Source organism: Taudactylus pleione, unplaced genomic scaffold (assembly GCF_031769625.1).
Source record: "Taudactylus pleione unplaced genomic scaffold, aTauple2 ptg000016l, whole genome shotgun sequence".
NCBI lineage: Eukaryota > Metazoa > Chordata > Amphibia > Anura > Myobatrachidae > Taudactylus > Taudactylus pleione.
The window spans coordinates 30,525,897-30,552,383 of record NW_028284418.1 but is presented as its reverse complement, the minus strand read 5'-3'; the positions used below and the strand labels follow the sequence as shown (position 1 = coordinate 30,552,383).

Genomic DNA, 26,487 nt, shown 5'->3' with positions numbered 1-26,487 from the left:
CATTGTCAAACGGTTGCCATGAAAATGGTCGACAAACAAATGGTCAACACATGCTTCTTTGTATTTTTTAAGGTTAGGATTAGGGTTAGGCACTTACTGGAGGGTTAGGGTTAGACACTTACACCAACGGTTAGGCACTTAACCTGGCAGTTAGGGTTAGGCACCAGGAGGGAGGATTAGGATTAGGCATTTACTGGAGGGTTAGGGTTAGGCGCTCGAAGGGACGGTTATAGTCAGGTACTTACCGACAGTTATGGTTAGGCACCAGGAGTGAGGGTTAGGGTTGGGCACCAAGGGGAGGGGTAGGGTTAGGGTAAAGATTAGGGTTACAAAACAAAAAAAAGCGTTGGCCATTTGCGTGTCGACCTTTTGAGCCTGTAAACCATTTGTATCTGTCGATTGTCTCCCATGTCGACCTGTAATGTGTCGACATTTTGTCCCTGTCAACAATTTGTCCCTGTCGACCTATTGCCTGTCTAACATCTGGTGTCTATCTAGACATTGTCAACCTTTTAACTGTCTATCTTTTATACCACACCCCTGGAAATGGCCACCATCACCAGATTAAATATTTTATACATCTTCACAGTTAATCAGGAAGGTAAACTGGCCTACATTGATTAATTCACGTGGATTCTACAGGTTTGAGTAATTGGTATCATAGCCCTTTGACTGTGGACAGAAATTTGTATGTAACATGAGTCACATGTCAAAATTGATTTTAAGTATAGATTGGTTAACATTCAGTTTTTTGTTTGTGTGTCAATTATAAGTTTAGGCCTTATAAGTGTATAGTATAACAATCATATTGTAAAATTAAGAGAGCAGGTTTAAATAAATAGTCCCCTCAGTTCCTATATCCATTCTGTTGTAACATGAGTCACGCATATATTATAAACAATAAAATGTAACTACTAAGGGGGAGATTTAATAAAGCTTGGAGAGAAATGAAATTGGAGGTAAATAGCACCAACCAATCAGCTCCTAACTGTCATTATTCAAACACAGCCTGTAAAGTGACGGTAGCTGATTGGTTGGTGCTATTTACCTCCAATTTTATCTCTCTCCAAGCTATATTAATCTCCCCCTAAGAGTGTACATTTTTTTTAACTTCTAAGCATTAATTATAACTACACACCCCATTTATTATTGTCATAATTTTAAAATGATGAATTTCAGCTTAATTTTTGTGTGTGGTGTATAAAAATACAAAGACGTTTTTATGCACCACACACAAAAATAATTTTTTTTTATTATTGTGTTCTATCTTTTCTAGGGCCGTACCAGGGCCCTGTGCTGGTCCCCACTCCTCACGCTCCCAGAACATGTGATGTCATGACATCAGGAATAGGGGGTCGGGTCAGGAGCAGCTAGGTAGCTGGGTGCCAGGAGCATCCGTAATATGTGTCAACTTGTGCCTATACAGCCGAAGAAGGGTGACACTAGAGCAGTACTGGTGCCGAAGAAGGGTTACACTAGAGCAGTACTGGTGCCATCTCATTGGCCTTGCGTCCAAGGCAGTGGCACTAGTTACACACCCATCTCTATAGCTCATAGCTTATCTTCAACTTGTGCTAATGCTGTCTTTATCTTTACACCACTAAAATGCTTGCTATATCTGTTTCCACATTGTCATATGTAATAATATGTAAAATCCAGCAGGAAACATTACAGACAAATAAAACATGAGACATAAGTAAAACATTTTGAAACATTTGTCAGGCACAATAAATACAAAGTAAGTCGACATTCTGTTAGAGTAAGAGATGTATATGTAGTACATCACACACGGCAAAATGAATTTGATAATTTGGTGTGGCACATGCTGCACCAATTTTTTTAAATTGTACGTATTTATTGCAACACATAACTCTGTACTTACAGTATGAGCACTTTGGAACAAGACATGTATATATATTTTTTTATTCAATGCGTAATATTTCATCACAATTCCCCAGTGAGCCAATATGTCCCATATCTTGTAGTAAACATTCTGTAGGGGAACTTAGTGCCTGATTCAGAGCTGAACACTCTGACCAGAGCGCTCGCTCTGAATCAGGGCCCTCCTACCTTTTTTTGGAGCGTCCTCATGGACGCTCGCATAGCTGTGGGTTACCACCCACAGCTATAGCGAGCGTCCATGATGATGGTCACGATGGTCTTGACCATCACGACCATCGGGCTTGCGACGGAGACCCTGCGGTAGGGTCTCGCTGCCGCAAGCCCTGGAGTGATTTTGACTCTATCAGAGCCAAAATCACTCCCACTGACATCACTAGTCAGTGATGTCAGTGGGGCCGGCTTGAGACGGTAGGCGTTCCCATCAATCAACATCGACAGCACGCTCCCTTTGGTGCGAGACCTGGAGCGATGGAGAGCCCGTCGCTCGCGCAGTGGGGGAACATCGACCCGCTTGCGAGCATACTGCCGCTCACAAGCGGGTCTGAATGACCCCCTTAGTGCCCTCCGTAAACTTTTGTGTGATTGCACACATTCTATGGATGTCACCTGATATAGCTGAACCTCCCTTTAATAATCTGTCATTTTGATTACAATTTTTTGACTCCTTCAAAACAAAATTTCCTAACCAGCAGATTTTTTTTGCTAATGATTTGGAAGTAAGATCAATTGGTATGCAGTCGGGAAGCCAGCAGACCTAATCCCGACAGCCGGCTTCCCGACTGCTTTATCTCGGAGAGGGTTAAATGACCGGCGTCTACATCTAGACGCCTGTCATTTTACCAACGCCGGGAGACCGCTGACCGATCAAAGTGATGCCGGGCGCTGCTGCGGACAGCCGCTGGGGGGAGGGTTAGGTTTAGGGCTCCCGGGGGGGACTTGGGGTTAGGCACCCCCCCCGGGAGGTTAGGGTTAGGCTAGGGAGAGGGAGGGTTAGGGTTAGGCATCCCCGGGGAGGACTTAGGGGTAGGCACCCCCCCCGGGTTTAGGCAGCGGGGAAGGGGGTGTTAGGTTTAGGTACTGGGGGGGAAGGTTAGGGTTAGGCACCCCTAAGGGAGGGTTAGGGGGTAGAATCAGGTTAGTAAGTACTTACTTGGGACGATCGGGATTTTCAGCCTGTTCGGGCAGCCGCTGTCGGGATTTGCATCATACTGATTCCGATCAATTATACTGGCTGATCACATTCTTGTGTGCGAGGCTGGCTAAATTCCACAGGTGAAAGTGTATACTATATGATATTTGATTTACATATTGACACCATAACAGAAAGGGATGTATTAAGTGACTCAGCTGTTTAATGTAGCCCAAATGATCAGTACAATATAAGCTACTGGTGTGCTGTTAATGTCTTTATAATGACTGCAGAATGTTATCTTTGACTACTTGCACTGTTACATTACACCATTATGGCTCATCCTATCAAAAGACTAAGAGGAGAACCTGTTTTAACACAGTTTACCCTTTCTCCAAACTGCACGCAGTTGTATATAAGCTATTTTCTGATCCGCATGCAAGAGAGGTCTTCTGCATGAGATCAGCACCCAGAACAGTATGTTCAGCTGCTTTCAGCTGTCTGATATTCCAAGCTTTGGTGAAGCAATACCTCTATATCTAAATGCAAGTGGGTCATAGCATTTGCACACTAATGCTTAAATAGTTTGTTACAAGGGAAAAATATATGACTCTATGAGGTAGCACAATATATGTATTGATGTGGACCCCATATATGTATTTATTGTTTAATTATTTTACTGAATGTGCTGTAATGTTATCTATGACAACCAATCAGATTATTTCTGTCTTTTTGGTACAGGACACAAAATGAAGGACAGCATCCAATTAGTTGCTATGAGTTACTGAGTTACATTACATTTGATTATGTAAATTCTAGGGATGTGCACTGACCCCCGTGTTTTGGTTTTGGACTTGGATTTGTATCTCCTTCAAGGTTTTGGTTCTGGATTTGGTTTTGCAAACCACCCTCAAGTGTTTTGGTTTTGGATCTGGATTTTTTAATTAAAAAATAGATAAAAAGATAAAAAAAACAGCTAAAATCATGTAATTTATGCGTTCCAAAACCCAAAATTCAGGTTTAAAATCTGAATTCCGAACCGCAAAAAGATCAGAACCGCAACCCGGATTTACCCGGATTTCCTCAGGAGATTAGAACCACGACTCGGATTCACCCAGATTCTCGAAATTCGGGTGGATTCGGATTCTGGAGAACTGAACTGCACATCTCTAGTAAATTATATTACAGCAGTTGTCTACAGTTGTGATGCACCATTATAGTCTGTACAGCAGATGGCACCCAAATATGTATAAGCACAGTATCAATGAGTATTCATGAGGTGGTGTGCAGGGTCGGGCTTCTGTTTGTCCACATATTTTATATTGGTAACCACCAGCACTGGTTTTGCCTATCACACTGACCCTTATCATAGTATGAACTTGTTAGACAATAGGGAGTACAAGCACTGTGCCCTTAGTAGAAGATATAGTGGTATATTTACTAAAGTGCAGCTTTTTAGAAATGGAGATGTTGCCCAAATCAACCAATCAGATTCTACTTAACATTTATCTAGCACCTGCTAGAAGATAATAGCAACATCTCCACTTCTAAACACCTGCACTTTAGTAAATGTACCCCATAATATTAATAGTACTTTTGAATTTAATTACATATAGTATGAGTGCAATATTGTTTTTATTGCTTGTTAGAAATAGTAATATTTTGCTGTTTATAAAATGCTCTCCTGATAAGGCAGCTGCATACAGTAATTACTATGTTCAGGAAAATATCTAATGTGAACATCTAGGGAAACAGGGATAACATTGCTACCATATAGAGCTGAATCTCTACAAGCAGCAACTAGTAACCCCTCCTGTACAATTCTATTATTATTATTATTATTATTAATAATAATAATAATAATAATAATATTATAATTCGAAATTACATTATTATGCAAAGATATACAGTCACTTCAGCCCCTGTCGCCATTGAACTTGCCATGTACTTCTCTCTATCATACCTCCCAACATTTAAAATGAATAAATTGGGACAAATAGGGGGGTATTCATAAAAGCTTGGAGAGATATAAAATTGGGAAAGATAAATTACAAACTCAGCTTCTAACTGTTATTTTTCAAACAGCCTGTGACATGACAGTTAGGAGCCGATTGGTTGGTACTTTTTCTCTACCAATTTTATCTCTCTCCAAACTTTCATGAATAGCCCACTTAAGTGTGTTCCAGGTCACAATGGTCATGTCAATGCATCTGGGGTATTTTTACTACAGCTGAATTGCTAGGCTTCACTAAACTCCCTCCCCTACCTTAAAAACAAGCATGAATTGCTGTACATACCACAGGCACCATGGTGAGTGTGGACACACCCGCCACTTTCCAGTGAGTATGCGCAAATGAGCAAGACGTTAGGACCCATCACATATGGGGACATTTGGGTGATATACTCTACTACAAGCTCATAAACACATATAAAAACCTTCCACTGTTCTTGTAACAACATGTTGAAATGAATGGGGTTAGCTAAAATATAGCTCCGGTATGTATTTCTCACTGGCAAAACTAAAGTATACAAATTATATCGTTTCTTTGGGAATAGATGTGTATTATCTTGAGATGATGGGAAATGGGAAATATGTTATCTAAGGCTGGGTACACATGTAAAAATATTCTGTCCAACCATCCAACTAGTTGATTGGTTGGAATGAAAATCTGGTAAGGTATGAAAACAAATGACAATCAGCAATTTGCTCCCAAACGCCGGAAAATGGACAAAAACTGTTGTTTGAACAAATTGTTTAGATCAAACATTTAACAAACTTGTCCAACGACCATTTTAATCTGTTTTCTGGTATTTAGGAGCAAATTGCTGATCATCATTTACTCCCATACGTTACCAGATTTTCATTCCAGCCAATCAACTAGTTGGATGGTTGGACAGAAAATCTTTACGTGTGTACCCAGTCTTACTCAGGATTTACACAGAGTACATTTAAACTATCTGTAGTTTTGATATTAATTAAAATGGACTTCATATTTCTGTTGTGCAACGGATGTTATCAATACTTCATTCATACTGTCATATAAAACAATATGCAGGGAACACAAATAGCAGTATTACAGAGAGACAGCTGAAAGATTAGAGGCTTCTCCATTATTTTGGATAATTCCATTCGCAGGAGGGAAGGTTCCAGCTTTTATAAATGTAAACGTCACCTCTTATACATCTGGAGTGATCTCAAAACAGAATCACTGCCAGGAGTCCAGTAGTCAGCAAACATTCTAGGAGATGTTTCATTGAGGGAGCGTTCAGTCTTTAGTCATGAGACCCTAGAACCTAATACTTCATGAAAGATAAGTCATTGGAATTCTGACTCTCAAGTCTTTGTCCTTCCAGTAAGTATGTGCTTAGATTCCATTATTGCTATGGTCTTCAGAATGTTATCTGATCTTGATTTACTCTAAAAATGTACTGTATATCCCGAAATAATTGGTGTTCAGAACTTAAAATCTACTTTTGTATAAATGTGAGTTAATACATTTGTTATTAATACGACTCAATTATTTAATTGACTTTATATTATTCAGGTTGTTTATTAAACAAAGTTACCTGGCTGATGTAAATCAATAAACTAGTTATGTATATGTACTTTAATAGATGCAATATAATATAGTGTAATATATGTGTGTGTACTGTTTAGTTTTCCTTTTTTGTCATAAGACTTCCTGGAAAAGAAGTGAATGACTTTTGAACAAATTTCAAACTTTGTTTTATTATACTGCTTAGTCCAACAGTAAGCAGTGATTTTCTGCCAATCACTAGGGGCATAGTTTGATATTAAATATGTTAAAAGAATACATAATAACCACAAGGTAGCCATAATACACAAATGTACAACATGTACTAAAAGAGACTATGGGTCTTAAAAGGGTAATGTATATTAATAATACTAATCAAATATTGAAAACAATATAAAATGGATTTGTTGAATGGCCTTGGATGACTAATAGTTGTGCCTATTACTGATAAGTTATTTTATTATATATTATTTGTACTACAAGGCATGAGAATTATTTTGAAAAAAGAATTAGTATAACAGTATAAATACAATATACATAGGAAGTGGTTACTTTGTTAGAACAATCAGAACAGCATAGTAATTTGTAATCATTTGTTGAAAAGTGTGGGGCTTCTATATGTTCCCATATGCTCCTAACAGCATATGTATTCTGACAGCACAGGTATGCTCTTGTATGCTCCTGACAGCACAGGTATGCTCTTATATGCTCCTGACAGCACAGATACGCTCCCGACAGCACAGATAATCTCTTCACAGCATAGGTATGCTCCTGACAGCACAGGTATGCTCAGTGCTGGACCTAAATTTTTGGGGCCCAGAAGCTTGAATTATTATGGGGGCCCCTTTGCAACCAGCACCAATAGGGCAACATCCAACAAGGTCCAAAGGGCCTTGTTGCCCTTGCAAGGACCTTGAGGCACAAATAACGGTGATGTGGAAACTAGAGAGCGAGAGAATGTAGATAGATAGATGTAGAAAACCCCCAGAGAGTGAGAGACTGTAAATAGATAGATAGATGTAGAAACCCCCCAGATAGTAAAACACTGTAGATAGATAGATAGATAGATAGATAGATAGATAGATGAATGTAGAAAGCCCCCAGAGAGTGAAAGTCTGTAGATAGATAGATGTAGAAACCCCCAGAGAGTGAGACTGTAGATAGATAGATAGATATAGAAAACCCCCAGAGAGTGAGAGACTGTAGGTAGATAGATTGATGTAGAAACCCCCCAGAGAGTAAAACACTGTAGATAAATAGATGTAGAAACCCCCCAAAGAGTGAGACAGTAGATAGATGTAGAAACCCCCCCCAGGAGTGAGAGACTGTAGATAGATGTAAAAAAAAAACCAGAGTGTGAGAGACTGTAGGTAGATAGATGAACAATTCCTCCAGAGAGTGATAGACTGTAGATAGATAGATACAGTGCATCCGGAAAGTATTCACAGCGCGTCACTTTTTCCACATTTTGTTATGTTACAGCCTTATTCCAAAATGGAATAAATTAATTTTTCTCCTCAAAATTCTACACACAATACCCCATAATGACAACATGTAAAAAGTTTTTTTGAGATTTTTGCAAATTTAATTAAAGAAAAAAAAAAAAACCTAAGAAATCACATGTACATAAGTATTCACAGCCTTTGCTCAATACTTTGTTGATGCACTTTTGGCAGCAATTACAGCCTCAAGTCTTTTTGAATATGATGCCACAAGCTTGGGACACCTAACTTTGGTCAGTTTCGCCCATTCCTCTTTGCAGCACCTCTCAAGCTCCATCAGGTTGGATGGGAAGCATCGATGCACAGCCATTTTTAGATCTCTCCAGAGATGTTCAATCGGATTCAAATCTGGGCTCTGGCTGGGCCACTCAAGGACATTCACAGAGTTGTCCTGAAGCCACTCCTTTGATATCTTGGCTGTGTGCTTAGGGTCGTTGTCCTGCTGAAAGATTAACCGTCGCCCCAGTCTGAGGTTAAGAGCACTCTGGAGCAGGTTTTCATCCAGGATGTCTCTGTACACTGCTGCATTCATCTTTCCATCTATCCTGACTAGTCTCCCAGTTTCTGCCACTGAAAAACATCCCCACAGCATGATGCTGCCACCACCATGCTTCACTATAGGGATGGTATTGGCCTGGTGATAAGCGGTGCCTGGTTTCCTCCAAACAGAACGCCTGGCATTCACACCAAAGAGTTCAATATTTGTCTCTCAAGGTCTGAGAGTCCTTCAGGTGCATTTTGGCAAACTCCAGGCGGGCTGCCATGTGCTTTTTACTAAGGAGTGGCTTCCGTCTGGCCACTCTACCATACAGGCCTGATTAGTGGATTGCTGCAGAGATGGTTGTCCTTCTGGAAGGTTCTCGTCTCTTCACAGAGGAATGCTGTAGCTCAGACAGAGTAACCATCGGGTTCTTGGCCACCTCCCTGACTAGAGCCCTTCTCCCCCGATCGCTCAGTTTAGATGGACAGCCAACACTAGGAAGAGTCCTGGTGGTTCTGAACTTCTTCCATTTACGAATGATGAAGGCCACTGTGCTCATTGGGGACCTTCCAAGCAGCAGATTTTTTCTGTACCCTCCCCAGATCTGTGCCTCAAGACAATCTCGGAGGTCTACAGACAATTCCTTGGACTTCATGCTTGTTTTGTGCTCTGGCATGCATTGTCAAGTGTGGGGCCTTATATAGACAGGCGTATGCCTTTCAAAATCATGTCCAATCAACTGAATTTACCACAGGTGGACTCCAATTAAGCTGTAGGAACATCTCAAGGATGATCAGTGGAAACAGGATGCACCTGAGCTTAATTTTGAGCTTCATGGCAAAGGCCGTGAATACTTATGTACATGTGATTTCTTAGTGTTTTTTTATAAAATTTGCAAAAATCTCAAAAAAACTTTACATATTGTCATTATGGAGTATTGTGTGTAAAATTTTGAGGACAAAAATTAATTTATTCCATTTTGAAATAAGGCTGTAACATAACAAAATGTGGATGCACTATAGAGGGATGAGAGGGAGAGAGAGAGAGACCCTGTAGGTAGATCATATACAAAACTTACTCACTTCCTCTGTTGGATCCCATCTATTGATCCTCCTGAGTGGGATCTTTGGAATCCCCCTGAGTAAGTCTCCCCACCACGCTGCGTGCTCCCGCCTCTGAACTGCATGACATCCTTCAGTCAGCTCAGCTTTCAGTTTGTGGTTAGCGCTGCAGGGCCGACTTCTGGCAGATGGGACAGCACAATTGGAGATGGGAGCATCTAGTGGCACCTGGCAGTACTGCACTCAGCAGTGACACTGACAGCAGCTCTCTATTCTGCACCAGACCGGCTCATAAGAGCCATCCTCTGGTCGGAGCTGTAAGTAGTGTCTGCTGGCCGATACTGATCAGGGGTGGTTTCTGGATACTCAGAACACCCCCTACATGCACTACTGTACAGCATATTCTAAGGTTCAAGTACTTCAACCAATTGGCTTATTATTCTATCATTAAAATAACCTTATTTTTATAACTCACACTTAAAAACTTCATTGCTTTTGTTGAAAAATTCACTAATTAATAAAAAATAGCTTCAGGGCCCCTCCTGGATTAGGAGCCCTGAAGCTTATGCTTCATTAGTTCCACAGTAGATCCGCCTCTGGGTATGCTCCTGGCAGCACAGGTATGCTGCTGACAACATAGGTATGTTCCTGACAACATAGGTATGCTTCTGACAACATAGGTATGCTCCTGATAGCACAGGTACTGCATGCTCCTAACAGCACAGATATGCTCCTGTATGCTCCTGACTGCATAGGTATGCTCCTGACAGCACACATATGTTCCTCAGAGCACAGGTACTGTATGCTCCTCAGAGCACAGGTATGCTCCTGACAGCATACAGTTGGTATGCTCCTGACAGTATAGGTATGCACAGTGGCGTAACTACTGCCCCCGCAGCCCCCGCGGTGGCTTGGAGGCGCCGGGTAGCTTGGGGGCGATGGGGGCAGTGGTTATGCCACTGCAACTGTGAGCGCTGGGTTCTGAAATGATCGGAGGCTAAGGAAGCCTCCGATCACTTCAGAGGCCAGCGTTCCCAGTAATGCAGTGCGCGGGTGACGTCATAACGTCACCCGCGACCTTGGGAACCTGCGCGGCCACGTCTGCTGGATCTATTTAGATCCAGTCAGCGGGAGAGACAACGCGGATGACAGCGCGCAAAGTCAGGTAAGTGAGGGAAGGGGAGGGGAAGGAGAGAGAGGTTTGGGGAGGCCACAACTACAGGAGAGACCACAACTACAGTGGGCACTACTAAAAGGGGCACAACTACGGGGCACTACTAAAAGGGGCACAACTACAGAGGGCACTCCTAGAAGGGGCACAACTACAGGGGGCACTACTAAAAGAGGCACTACTAGAAGGGGCACAACTACAGGGGGCATTACTAAAAGGGGCACAACTATAATGGGCACTACTACAGGGGGCATTGCATAATGGGCACTATTATAGGGGGCATTGCATAAGGAGCACTAGTATAGGAGGCATTGCATATGGGGCACAACTACAGGGGGCAGTACTTTAATGGGCACAACTACAGGGGGCCCTGCATAATGGGCACAACTACATGGGGCCCTGCCTAATGGGCACTACTACAGGGGGCATTGCATAAGGGGCACTATTACAGGGGACATTGCATAAGGGGCACTATTACAGGGGACATTGCATAAGGGGCACTAGTATAGGGGCATTGCATATGGGGCACAACTACAGGGGGCACTACTTTAATGGGCACAACTACAGGGGGCCCTGCATAATGGGCACTATTACAGGGGGCATTGCATAAGGGGCACTATTACAGGGGGGCATTGCATAAGGGGCACTAGTTTAGGGGCACTGTATAAGGGGCACTAACTTGATACACGCAGTTTACAGGTTATAAACTATGTACCCAATAATCTGGTTCTACACGGACATAAAATCTGTGCAACCTGTCTTGAGCTGAGGTGACAGACTGGCAGGATCAGAGAGGAGGGTTGGTGAAGTAGATCTGTCAGGGTGGGATGTAATGGGCATTACTGTTTGGCATAATGTGTATTTGGCATTACTGTGTGCACAATGTGCTATTAGGGGCATTACTGTGTGGCATAATGTGTTGTATGTGGCATTACAGTGTGGCATAATGTGAAATAGGGGCATTACAGCGTGGCATAAATTTGTTATAAGGGCATTACTGTATGTCATTATGTGTTATACGTGGCATTATTGTGTGGCATGTGTAAGGGGATTGCTGTGTGGCATAATGTGTTGTAAGGGGCATTCCGGTGTGGTACACTGTGTTATAAGTGGCATTACTTAGTGTGTGATAATGTGTAAGGCACGTTACTGTATCATGTAACCACACACCTTTAACGTCGTCTTTGGGTGTATTTGATCTTTGGGCGGGGAAGGGGGCGCCTGAAACTTTTTCGGCATGGGGGAGCAAAATTTATAGTTACGCCACTGCATCTGACTGCATACAGTCGGTATGTTCCAGCACAGGTATACTCCTTGCAGCACAGGTATGCTCCTGCCAGCACAGGTATGCTCCTTGCAGCACAGGTATGCTCCTTGTAGCACAGGTATGCTCCTGACAGCGCAGGTATGCTCCTTGCAGCGCAGGTATGCTCCTTGCAGCGCAGGTATGCTCCTTGCAGCGCAAGTATGCTCCTTGCAGCCCAGGTATGCTCCTTGCAGCCCAGGTATGCTCCTTGCAGTACAGGTATGCTCCTGACAGTACAGGTATGCTCCTGACAGCACATGTAAGCTCCTTGTAGCACAGGTATGCTCCTGGCAGCATAGGAATGTTCCTTGCAGCACAGGTATGCTCCTGCCAGCACAGGTATGCTCCTGCCAGCACAGGTATGCTCCTGACAGCACAGATATGCTCCTGACAGTACAGGTATGCTCCTGACAGCACAGGTATGCTCCTGACAGTACAGGTATGCTCCTTGCAGTACAGGTATGCTCCTGACAGTACAGGTATGCTCCTGACAGTACAGGTATGCTCCTTGCAGTACAGGTATGCTCCTGACAGCACAGGTATGCTCCTGACAGCACAGATATGCTCCTTGCAGCACAGGTATGCTCCTGGCCTCACAGGTACACTCCTGGCAACATAGGTATGCTCCTGACAGCACAGGTATGCTCCTGACAGCATAGTTATGCTCCTGCAATATAGGTATCTGGTTCGTCCAGCACATTATCTAACTGGTTTAAACAATATAAAATAGCTTCCTTTGGCTATTTTCATTAGATGAGTATATTATTTGTGAATAGTTTCATGTGATATTCTAGGCTCACAAGTGTCACTAATGGGAGAAGAACATGATCATATACAATGTTTCAGCAGTACAGAAACTGTATACAAATACACATTAAAAAATATGCTGGACCTATTTTAAATTCACTAATATATATTTCAGGGGGGGGGGGTGCTGATTTACAGTGCATAGTTCAGGTTTTTCATTAGCATAAAGCTGCTGTAACACTAACACTCTAGTTAGACACATCAGTCAGCTTACTAGTGGCCGAGAAACAAAAAAAACAGGAGAACAATGAATAGTATTTTCCAGGTCATGGTGCCTGGATAATTCTAAACATGAGTAGTACCTAAGTCAGGATTATGGTTGCAGCTGACTGGATGAGCTGTTGGTAGGGTCAAGGTATCCGGTCAACTGGTTGACAGTAATAAAAAAAAAAAGTAAAAATTCAAAAGGTCGATTCATTCTGAATGTTGAAAGTCAAAAGGTCCACATGGTCATTATGTCGGCCACCAATATGTAGACCTGTATTTAGGTCAACATGGTTGAATGGTTGACACATTTAAAGGACTGACATTTAATATGTTGTCACTAAAGGTCAACATATGGTTTTTTGATTGTTAGGGTTAGGTTTTGGCATTGGTTTACGGTTAGCTTTAGGGTTAGGCTAAAATAATATGTCAAAATTTTTGTGTCGATAAGTTAAATGTCAACCTTTTGAATGTCTAAAAGCATGTCTACTTATTAGTGGTCGACCTAATTACTATATCAACTTTCTGAATGTTGACCTTTTTTACTGTAGACTACATAGCAATGGGATTAATGAGTTTTAATACCATTATTCTTATATTAAACCTGAAATACAGTACTACACTAAAATATTATTTTGTTTTACATATTTTTACTCTTGTTTCATATTGCAATGTAGCAATCGGACATCACAACGGTTGAATTTGTGACTCGGCTGAGACTGCATGCTACTTCTATGAGGCCTAATAATCCATCACCTTCCCTATAAAATATGTCCCCTTGGCTTGGTGCTGCTGCTAAAATTTTCAGGTCCACAAGCTCTCGGATCTAATAGTTACTGGTGCTCTGGCTGTATCTCAGTGAACTCTGATTGGCTTTCACAGTTCACGAAATGAGAGGCAGCCAAAGGGTTCATAACCAGGAATAGTGCATGTTACAAACAGCTCCTGACTGCTCGCACCTGGCAATCCCATCCATTTCAGTTAAAGTTCCGAGGCAGGGGTGAGCACTACTGGGACATGGGAGCAGTACGTTGTGCTGGTGTATGGGAGCTGTACTGTGTGCTGGATAGGAGCTGCAATATGTAGTTGGGTTAAGGCAGGTATACTGTGTATTGGGGTTGAAGCTGTATTGCATACTGAGAGCACTAGCCTGTATAGTATACTGAGTATATGGGCTTTATTCTTTTTATTTCTAATAGCGGGGCATTCGGCTCTATTATATACTGGCAGTAGGCTGTAATATTTATGTCACTTTCTAAAATACTTGGTAATGTTATATTATACTGTAAGTCAAGCATTGAGCTTGGGGCTGTATAACAAAAAATCATGTTTGTAAGATTTATTACGTTTTATGGGAGGTGGAGTGAGGGTGCCCCAGCTCACATCTTGCCCTGTAACCCATCTCTACTCTGCTGAATATTCATGTGCCATATGTAGGATGTGTGTGTAAGTCATGTATGAATACTGTCAATGCTCATATTTATTGATGACATATTCTATAAAACAAAGCGCTCCAGGACATAACTGATTATTGACTTCTAGCAGGAAATAATAATTAATAAGAACCACTTTATGCCTGTGAAATGTGTGAACAGATGATTTTACTGCACAAATAGTTCTTTACATCCTCTGCATTAACACCATTATTCTGGCAATAACTGAGATGGGAGGACTATGTGTTAAAACAAATATTTTGCAACATAATATGTTCAACACAAGAAACATCTGTTCTCCTTCTTCCTATATGGTTGGTCCCAGAAATAATTGTACAGTAATAGTGTAATAGATGGAAAAGGCATGTTCTGTGCTCACTTTAAATAATGCCCAGACCTCACCCTATCAAGTAATAGTATAAATATGTCATAATGAGTGAGATTTTACCCTGACGCAAAAGTATAAAACAGAACCTGATCTCTGAAACCTCATTGGTGGTGGAAAAATCGAGTGCTTTTGCGGGGAGAAAAATGCTGTTTGCCCATTATCAAAACAGGGGACTTACTCCTAAATGTGACCTCTCCAGCCCTCTGTCTGATTCTAAATTGTCTTACCCTGCAAACCAAACTCTTTATATTGCAACTGATATGATCCAGCCAACTCCTCCCATGAGAAACTGTGCACTCCCACATATGACACCATCTTAGATTCCAAAACAACACACTTGCCTTTAAAACGGGAGTATTTGTGGAATTGTTTTACAGGGTATCTAAAGATACCCTGTGTTAAATGAATTCCTAGCATACATACATATTTATTTACATATTTTTATTAAACTATCACCGAATATCTGCTTTGATAAATGTACCATTCCCTGCTCATCACAATGGTTCATTAGTGCTGCTTTGCGCTCTACTGGATCTCACACAGACGTGCCCTGAAATGAGCAAAACGTGCACTTTAGTCATTTTACTTTAAATTGGGCTCCGATGTGGTGCATGAGACCAGATTCAGGATAGTAATACACGTCATGCTGTAGGCAATCCTTTCGTTTATTCATATGTACATTACAAGGTACAAACCAATCCATCCTTACTGAATGTTTATAATTTGTCACTGATACCAGGCTCTTATAGGAAAAGCCTTAAATTTGCAGTGTTACTCTGAGCACATATGTCCAGATCTTGTCACTTTCAAGTAGATTAGTCACATTTAGCATCAAATGACATTTAAATCAAATTAGTTCAGATGTGATGTGACTAATGGAAATCAGGTTAGCCAGTGATGTCTACTGACCTGTGTGTGCCATCAGTCAGCATGGACATGGAAGGACCCATCTTTACTATGCCATCCAGTCATTTGATCTGATGCCTAGATGCCAGATCCGTACAATTTGTACATGTAAAAATGAGCCAGGGATCTAGTTGTCCCAAGATTGGGTTGACACAGTGCAACATGAGTACACAAATTGTGCATCTAGTTTCCTGTTTGGCTTCTTGACTGCACACATGATTTTGCACACAAGTGGGCTACAGTTTAAAGTGCAGTCAATGGCTGTTTCGCTTTCAAGAAATGGAACTTTGCCTAATTTCTTTGCATTTATCCTTAGAGTGTAGAAAGTAAGAGGAACATAGGGAAGTCATTCTTTCAAATGTTATACTATTATGCACTGCGGTTTATATGTAAAGTACGGTACAATACAACAAGGCACAAGGATAGGATGTGAAAATAGAGGTGAATTTCACTAGTTCCCAGATGATGTTTAAACCAGGGCCTTTTACATGATGGAAGCGTCTAACCTCCAGCTTTTCCCACCCCTTGTTGTTTATTGCAGTAGCTCTCTAATGAGCTGTAATTGACATCTTACATTTATTTATTACAGTGTATTTATACATAGAGTGTCAATTACATTTAAACTTGTCCCAAGCACTGCTGGCTGTTACGCCAATCACCTGAAGCTGTGGGAGTGAAATCTTCTTACTACAGGAGTCCTAGACATGGGACTCCCACAGTTCTGCTGGCTGGAGGGAAGAGCTATTTCTCCGGGAAATTCAGTCCAACAGAACATTTGCTTTCAAGTCGATAATACCTCTTTAATTAATCTGGCACCCCGTATATGCCTATAACTTGTACTGGAAATTTCTTTTGCTAGTGTTCCTACTTGTTTTCCCATTATAGACGGTGCAGGTAAAATGAGGACTCTTGAAGATGTCTAAAGCACTTTTATAGACCTCTGTGAAAAAGTTTCCATAGGCCTATGGTAAAGTGCTATGGACAGACTTTCAGTGGCAAAAGCCACAGTGACAATTACTCTCAAATTAGTTATCATGGGGGCATCTTTGATTAAAAATAGGTTGCTTAAAGTTAAAAACCACTTTCAATTTCTAAAAGCTACTTAGGATCAGAGGTCATCATAGTCTCTTGCATCTTCTCCTGGACAATACGAAGCTAATGGAGGACGCTGTCCTTATAACTCCAGGTTTCTTAACCTTTTATCTTCTGAAAACCTACATTAAATATGTAAATAAGCTTTATATTAGTATATTTACGTGCAATTACATATCCCATGTTTTGCCAATTAAGTATATTATAGTAATTATTATATATTTTAAAATTAATAATAAGACAATATCCTGGTGCCCCTAACAAAAAAATGGATAATAATGTCCTCTCAATCTTAATAGGCTTGTGGAAATATGATCATTGCATCTTCGTGATAAGAACACCTGCTTATTACACCAAGAATAGATATTAGTGTACAAATATGAGTTAAAATAAATTAACTGGGTTTTTTTTGTTGGTTTTGTTGTGGATTTTATCTTTTTTTCTTTTTGGTGCTACTTTACATCATGTAGTTAATTAAACTTATTTATTTAAAAACACTTTTCATTCATAACTAAAATGTTTCAGCTTTCTAATTCTGCATCTGGTTGTTCCTTTTCAAAGGCAACTGTACAATTTCCAAAAGAAACAAGGATCTTTCTATCAGGATCTTTATGGATAAGAGCAGTATTTTAAGTGCATTGACCTCATGTTTCCAGACTGGAATACATATCATTGTTTCACACTCCTTTTAAAAGGGACGGGGGGTAAGGAAATTTGTGGATTGTAGAATATATTTTTTTCTAACTCAATCACAGGCAAAGAGGAACATAGCTGAAGTGACAGGTGACAATGTCCACAGCCTTGTCCAGCGATAAGCCCAGGCACATAAAAATAGACTCCATGATCTCATCAGCTTCTGAGAGCCAGTGAACCCAAGAGCTATGCCAGGGGAGACAAAAGTGGGGACTTAAAAAGGCTTGTAGAAAGGGCAGCAGAGAGCTGGGGATATTTTCTTACTTTGGTTAAGCTCCAGCTCGGAGTGCATTTGTCCCTTGTCGTCTCTTTATGGAACATTGTGACTCTAATGGTGTATATGTCATGCCTGATTCACCGGTATCTTCTTACCACAGCACAGATAATCCCTATGCAGGTAAATCGCATCTCCTACCGGTTACCAATTTGATACTCTTCTGTAAGATAAAGTTCTGGCTTGTTTCTGCCTGTCATATGCATAGAGACTGTATATTGAAATTGTTTGGATAGAAATCTGTTGTATGAATATGATGCTAGTATAAAACTCCAAGAAATACATCGGATTTTTTTTGCCTGGGATTGGGCTTTGTGTACTGCAGGCAGAGGCGTTGAGTGATAGGCTGGACAATTTGAAGAGCATGGGAAGATAAGTGTATAAAGTGGACTGACCTGCTTCAATAACACTTCCCTGGCTGCATCTCTTGGCATTGTGCTTGTCAGTAAATGAAAATCCCATGTATAGTTATCATTGTCATAGCTGAAGTCAGACATTTAAGGCAGGGAGGATAGCACATTATAAGCTGGAGTTTTTATTTATTTATTTTATTTCTGTTTTGTTCATAAAAGAGTTAAGACTATCAACCAAAGGAACACTAACTAAATAGTGACAGAAATACAGCATTCTAACACTAACAAAAGGTCAAATAGTACACTATATATACAGTATATATATGTATATATATATATATATATATATATATATATTTATATTTATATATTTCACTTTCAGATTTTCTTTTCCTGTTGCACTTAGTAAATACTATCAGCCCAGAAAACATTGCATAAGACTGTAACAAAGTGTGACAGACACATTTTTTTCTTCAGCTTTTCGAGACATTTTATTTGAAAATGCTAATTGTTCTGGGCTAAGTTTTCACATTCAGGATGCTGTTATTGACGTTCTTCAAAACTGATGGACGCCAGATTTGCTTCTCTAGAGTTGGCATTTTTTAGATAAACAATATTTCATTGTTTAGTCAAGGTGCCATGAGCTCTATAAATTACAAGAAAACATTATATACAGTACTATTAAGCTGATTTAATGCACTTATTACCCACTCAGAAGAAGACAGTGATGTAAATGAAAAAGTACATAACTGTGTTCTTTAACATATGAGGATTGATTTAATTAATTTGTTTCTTGCCTTTATGCTGTAGCAAGGATGGGGAATCTCGGGCCTGGGGGCCATATAAGGCCCTCTGAATCATTTGGTTTGGCCCTCTGAGCTTTTTTCTGCTAGCCTCATCTGGCTAGCAGGGTGCCTAGAATGGCAACTTACAGCCAGAATCTATGCAGCAGTGCCGCCTGGATCTTCCTTAGAATGCTTCAGACGGTCATACCGCTGCCCTTACAGCTCCCCAGAACATCCTCAGGGTGGACCCACACCGGGCCCGTAAAAAATGTTATATACTGTATATCAAAATGGACCTCAGCAGAAGAAAGGTTCCCCACCCCTGTGCTGTTGTCACAAAAAAATCATCTTAATGACTTAGAGTGCCTGCATAATCTATGTCTCCTTTTAACTTTCATGTAATTAAAATAGCCAAGGAGATAGAGGGATAAATAGTTAAATATAATAATGATCAGTTCACTTTAATCGTTTACTTTAAACGCAGAGAGCCAGTTGATCAGCTTCATAGCGCAGAGATTAATATTGCATTGCTCATCGTTATATGATATAAATACTGCATACCATTCCTCCTTTTAGTAATGTCATCTGCATTCCTGGTTCTGCAGGAAACATTTTCCCACCAGGAAGTAAAGGTTGTGCTATAAAATAGCAGAACTTAAAGCCAAATTTATGAATCTTTGATCAAATTATTTTGCTCACTGAGGCTAAATTGATGAATGTCACCCTCGGGGCTTTGCTTATCTTCCTCTGCATGGAGGAAGGATACCGTCCCGTGTCCAGAAAGTATATGGTATGATATATTCTATGGTATTTATATTGATAAAATAGATTTTTATTATAATAAACGGTCTCAATGCACAGAATAAGCAGTTAAAATAATAACTTTAGCTTACAGAAGTGTATCACATTGGTATTACTTGTAAAAGCAGCCAGTGTTTTCCTTGTATGTAGAAAACAATATTTGGATTTGGACCCCTTACTTCACAACATGGTTTATTGGTACAAATTTGCACCCTTTATGTTTTTCTACTCATTTGTTGTAACTTGTGGGGGAGATGTACTAAGCCATGAAGCGAGATAAAGTGGAGAGAGATAAAGTACCCACCAATCAGCTCCAAACTGTCACATTACAGGCTGTGTTTGAATAATGTTAGTTAGGAGCTGATTGGTTGGTGCTTTATCTCTCACCACTTTATCTCTTTCCAAGGCTTAGTACATCTACGCCATATGTTTCTTACTGGCCAATATCATGTTAAGATTAGCAACTAAACCATGAATATATCTTCTGCTCTCTTGCAGAACTTCACCACGGTGAGAGTGTACAGGAGAAGAACGTCAAGGAGGCTAGAACCAAATGTAGAACCATTGCGTCTCTGTTAACTGCTGCTCCAAATCCCCACTCCAAGGGTGTTCTTATGTTTAAGAAGAGACGGCAGAGAGCAAAGAAATACACTCTTGTGAGTTACGGAAGTGTAGACGAAGATCGTTACAACGAAGACGAGGACGGTGTCCTCCCAACAAGTGAATCAGAATTTGATGAAGAAGGGTTCTCTGATGCACGAAGTCTAACAAACAATTCAGACTGGGACAGCACCTACATGGACATTGAAAAGCCTAAAATGGAACATGACCTACAGGAAGAAAAGGGCCTGAGTGAGGCATCTGGAAAAGGAGCAGCATTGTTTGAAGTACAAAGGCAGAAATCAGAACAGATGGTTGAAAATACTCCAACACAAATTCTGCAAGAGCGTCAGAAAGCTCCAATTGCCCCTCCTAGGAGATCAGTAAGTAACGGGAATGTCATAAATCTGGTTAATTGTGATAGAAGCTGTGAGACTCAGAACTCAGAGAATACCAAGGTGACAAGCACAAAGATATCACTAGCCCAACCTCACTCTCAAGTTCCACAAACTGATACTACCCAAACATCTGCAGCTGCAAGTGGAATCTTTAATAGGTCTGCACGACCATTTACTCCCGGTCAAGTTGGACAACGGACTTTGGCATCATCAGTGGTGTTCAAACCTTCCACACCCAAAAAAATTGAAAGTTCACCTGTGCAAAGTATTGCTCCATCGCCTTTCACTCCATTTATAACTGACACAAGTTCAAGTCCTCAGAAAGCTCCAGTTAGCTCTGTTGCATCACTTTATATTCCAGCACCTGGGAGACCTGTGCCATCATCATCAGCCCAACATATTGAAAGTGAAAAAGAAAACTCTCCAGTTCCAACAACACCGAGGACTACTACTGCCTCTATATATCTCTCATCTCCTTCCCGTCTTCCAGGACCTCAAATGGTTGCTTCCCAGCCATATGTAATAGATTCCACTCCAGTGGCCCCATTGACATCTACTATGTCACAATTTATTAGTCCAGCATCCAGTAATTTGAGGGATACACCTTCTTATATCTCACCAGTTGCCCATGTGAACCAATCAACAGAGTCAGTAAATTCGAGAGAACAGAGGATTTCTGTACCTATTGGACGCACTGGTATCCTAAATGAAGCTCGAAAGAGAGGAGGCAGGAAACAAATGTTTGTCAAAAAAGAAGAGAAGAAATGCTTACCTAACCCAGAGCTTCTCTCTATGGTGCAGAATATAGATGATAAACCCAAACAAGAGCAACATGGGGCAGGTTTTGAGTCTGGGCCAGAAGAGGACTTTCTCAGTTTAGGAGCTGAAGCTTGCAATTTTATGCAATCTTCTGCAAGAAAATTTAAAGTTCCTCCCCCTGTGGCTCCAAAACCCATTTTAAAGACATCAGAACAAATTGTGAATGGAGGTCAGGATATGCCCCAGTTGAAAGGCAAAGGAGCAGAATTGTTTGCAAAACGACAAAGTCGTATGGACAAATTTATTGTTGACTCAGACCATAGATCTAGCTCCAGGCCTAGCTCAAGGCCAAGAACACCCTCACCAACGCCATCTCTTCCATCATCTTGGAAATACTCATCTAACATTCGTGCACCACCTCCAATTGGTTATAATCCATTGGTGTCTCCATTTTATCCATTAGCAGCATCCAAATCCCAAGGTACCAAAGCAAACAGCATAGTAAAAAAAGGTGCAACCAACAAACCAAGAATGCAAGCCATTGATTTTATGCGTCATCAGCCTTACCAGCTAAATTCAGCCATGTTCTGTTTTGGTGATACTTCTAACGGCCAGGATACCCAAAAATTAAATGTTACTCCAGCTAGACAAGTCCCTGTGAAAACTGCTAGAGCTCACGAAATCAAGCGCTTCTCAACTCCAACTCCAATGTCATCATCAGTCAACATGACACCTACTGTATTAGCTCCCAGATCTGCAACAACTCTTGCAGAACCAGTTTGGAGAACTGATGCAGCTTGCCAACCAATGCCAACCAATGTTGCAGGGCCAGTGCCCTATCATGCTCCTTTACAGGAGGCTCAACAGATAAATCGAGCTGCTTCAGTCCTTAGTCCGATTAACTCATTCTCTTCCCCTAGATCATCAATTTCAAGAATCCAGGCAGCAAAACCCAGGTTCTCTGCGGCAAAAACAGGAATGCAGGCTAACGTGTGGAGACCAGCCAAAGTTCACTTCTAACCTTGCAGATTATATGCCTATGATGTTCTTGACCCTCTAGTGAAAATGCTCTTGAAATAAATTTTTGCTTCGCTGTTTTGTAATGTGTGTACAAAATAACAGTCTTTTCATCCTTGTAGTCTTGCCTGGACAACCGTGTACTAAGCAAAGACTGTTTTAACCTAAGAAACTAGGCAGAAGGAAATATGGAAGAAGATTATCATATGCCTCTGAATCTTGGTGGATTGTAGAAGGGAAACTGTAGATGAACTATTAAACGAATGCAATGTACAATTGCAAAATCTAAAACTGAGAAACTTTGGAGGCCGTAAAACTTTTGAAATGCACAGAATGTATATGGGAAAGTAATGTAAAACTCTTTAAAGGAAGAGTATCCACAAAGAAAGGCTAAACTAAAACACTGACATTGTATCAACGATGGTAAAAGGTTGGTGCAGTTACTAGAACTAAGTGGCTTGAATGTAAACCTGTTTTATGTCATACCACCATCCAATGAGGTGACATTAGATACAGTACACACATATCTGCCAAGATAAGAATTTTTTTTTAATTCAAACTCTCTTTTGCTGCATCATTTTGCAAAAAGTTTCTTTTCTTGGGCCAGATTGAAAATGTCGGAACGTCACTAATGGTGCACAGTATATTGGACTGGAATGTAAAGTTGTCAAGTCATAATGTCTCTTGCCATAACTTCTCCAGCTTCTTTTGAACCAGTTCAAGAAATAACTGCATGCTAATGTTTTTTTCCATGGTGTGTGCATGTTTTTGAGACAATTTCTGCAGCACAATCATTGTGTGTTTCATGCACAAAATTGAGATGATTTGTTTGTTTACAAAGTGTGATGTTTTGTTTTTTTTCTATCCAAAGGCAATTGTCACATGGATTTATGCACACTATGTTGTAATTTAGGTTTTGTCTAAATTTACTAACGTATGATATTTCTCAATATGCAAGTATGGAGTAGTTTCTGGTAAAATATAAGTTTATGTGACTTTTGTAACACGGCTCTGAACTGAGATTTATTTGCAGTGATTTACTTGTTATTAATTCTCAGTTAAAATAAAACATAATAAAAAAAACAAGAGATAATAATAACAAAAATATAAACCTTAATTAGCAAATTGAATCTAAACTTATAGCGGGCACATCTTTCATGTCCATTACTAACATGTAGTATAGCACTATCAAGATTTCCTAGAGACCAGAGTTTGGTGTATAACTTAGCTGCTTAATGTTCCCTGTTGCATGTTTCACTCCTTTCTCAAGGTCACAAATCCTAGTATAACTAAAGTCTATAATGGTAATTTAGGAACCATAAAAGTGTAAAACCACAACACAAATGTAATTTTTTTTTTACTTTACACTATACTTTTTGCACAATTGCATCTTCTGTAGTTTTATAGGAATATTATGGATTTGCAGGACAATGAGACACCAAAGGTTTGCACTGATGGCAGTAGGTTGGCTGATCCAGGGTGTACATTGGGAAGTGTGAGTTAGGCACACAAGCGACTCTAGTTGTACTCTGAAGTATTGAATTGAAAGGTCATACTATGGGATGGCATAATTTAAATAAGATAAATGGGTAGGGAGAGTGAATTTCCCAGGATACACAGACTTTACCTCCTCTGATAGGTGGTTGAACATCTAAGGTTCAGACAATCGTGTCTTGTGCCTAAGCTTATATAATATAGCACCTTCTAGAGGCATTTTTGTGTGAAAGTGAACTTCTAAACGTACATTGACAAATATAATACAAAACACCTGTAATAATATCAATTCCAATGTCACCTCGCTTTCATGATTAAAGTGAGACATAAATGAAGCTAAAAGAACAGTATTGTACGACAAACACTGGCGAGGAAGGTAATAAGTTGGACTTTCGTGCAATATATTTACTGTTTCCACTATTCCCTGTTAACTAGGAGCTGACATATTTTATGAGGCTGTTTCCAAGATCTGTAGAAAGGGCATGTATTTTGGTGGACATGAAGACGCAATGTGGGTTCACTGATTTTTCTATTTGTAAGTGGTCCATCATGTTTCTGGCTGCCACAAAAGTCCTAAAATGTACATCTGTATTTAACCTGCTTCTAAGAAAGTGAATATGTGTGATATACATTGCAGTGCAATCCGAGCCACTACTCGTAACAGACAGTATTAGTTGTCGTGTCATGATGATTGTACCTTTTTACATGCAAGTTACTGTGTCATATGACCACGGAGCATTTTCCATGCATGTTATCCATGTACTGTGTCGTATGACCATTTCCTACATCACACAAGGAAGTAAGTATGCATAATGTAAACTTCCTACCCAATGTCATGGGTCATGTGCAGGTTTCCTATCACATTAAGGTAGCCCTTGATTTAGGAAACGTTGGCACTTCTAAAAACACAAAGGCTTGGTAGGATGGCCATTTCCCATCTGAAGTCTTAGCATTTCAGATCTTCAGTCCAGATGCTTTAGGATAACACAGTACTTTTGAACTATTAAATTTGCCTTTATATAATACTTATATAATAACCAAGAATAACTCCATGGGTTGCGGAGATTAAGGCACTCTCCAGACTTGTTGGTTAGGCTGTGTTCTCATGAATATTGCTCTGCTCACAACATGGCCACCTCCTCTGTTGTTAGGTGACAAGTGCTTTTTATATTTTTGATATGTGGTGTAAAATCATTGGTTCAAAGCATGGACAACATCAGAAGATAAAGAACATTGGGATATTGGAAACTTTTGCCACAATAGCATTAATATTGTTCTGCGCCATTTGAGCGTCACATTACAAAGTGGTGGTATGGCATAAAACACCGTTGGCCATTCACTGTACCAACCTGCTTGAAGACTGTATGACAATGTTTTGATAAGTGAACACACACTGCAAGTATCTGCGTCTACAGTTCAGTACAGCGTGTTCTGGATACTGTTCTTGTCAAGAACGCAAAGTCTGAAGGCTGTCTGTGCCAAGCACGTGGTCGGCATTCAGGGAGATGATTGATTTGACACTTGTAGATGATTGTAAATGAAATAAAGGCTTCAAACTCTTGTTTAAGTTATTTTAGAATAGACATTGAAAATCTGGTATTGGATTAATATGATGTCAGTCTAGATTTAACTGCAGCAAGTGAGAGGTGTTGCTGTCTGTGTTAGATGGGGGATGTACAAGGATGATTTGAGAGCAAATGTAAAACATTCATAAATCCAACAGAAAAGCTTCAGAACATGAGTAGCTGCTTTGCTTGTTTACTACTCTAATAACAACAGAACACTACTACTACTATGCTAAGCTTACAGGCCTTTTTCTGAATTGACTCCAGCATTTGTAAAGTAGTTTTCAGAAACTAATTTGAACATAATGACACTGTGTAATAGTGTAACTTGAGTCCAGAGGGTCAGAATGTGTCAGTAGAGTGTTTACTTTGCCACTTGGCAGTACTGAGCATTAGATTTCCAATAGATTTATAAGGTGTGCAATAAACTTTTTTGTCCAAAGTAAAAACTAGATACATTTTGTGTTATTGACTACATGTGAATGAGTCGTGAATTACTTATCTTTTTTAACACACTGAAAACAAAAATAAACATAAGGGGAAAACAATATACATAATTCCATATATCATAAACCATTATAAATATATTGAAATTGCACAAACAAGCATACCTTGCTCACACACACAAGAATAAAACTGCAACATGACAACTTAAAAATAGTCACATTCTTAAGCTGGGTACACACTATGGGGCATATCCAATAAACCCCGTGGCTAATTGTCGCGCTGGTCGGGATTCAATTAGCGGGGATTCCACACACAGGAGTCCCTGCTGTCGGACATTACCTCGCACCTCCATGGTAATATCCACAAAAAAACGGCCTATTCGG

At 40.3% G+C, this 26,487-nt stretch overlaps 1 protein-coding gene across 2 annotated transcripts in view; it reads left to right on the top strand.

Moving 5' to 3' along the window:
• SYNPO2L (synaptopodin 2 like) overlaps positions 1-26,100 on the top strand; it is a 135,649-nt gene extending 109,549 nt beyond the window's left edge. For both annotated transcript variants that reach the window (XM_088475473.1, XM_088475470.1), the window contains exon 4: positions 20,323-26,100. In XM_088475473.1, coding sequence (XP_088331599.1) covers positions 20,323-22,601 — 2,279 coding nt within the window. In that variant the 3' untranslated portion in view covers positions 22,602-26,100. The remainder of the gene's footprint in view (positions 1-20,322) is intronic.
• The last annotated feature ends 387 nt before the right edge of the window (positions 26,101-26,487 follow it).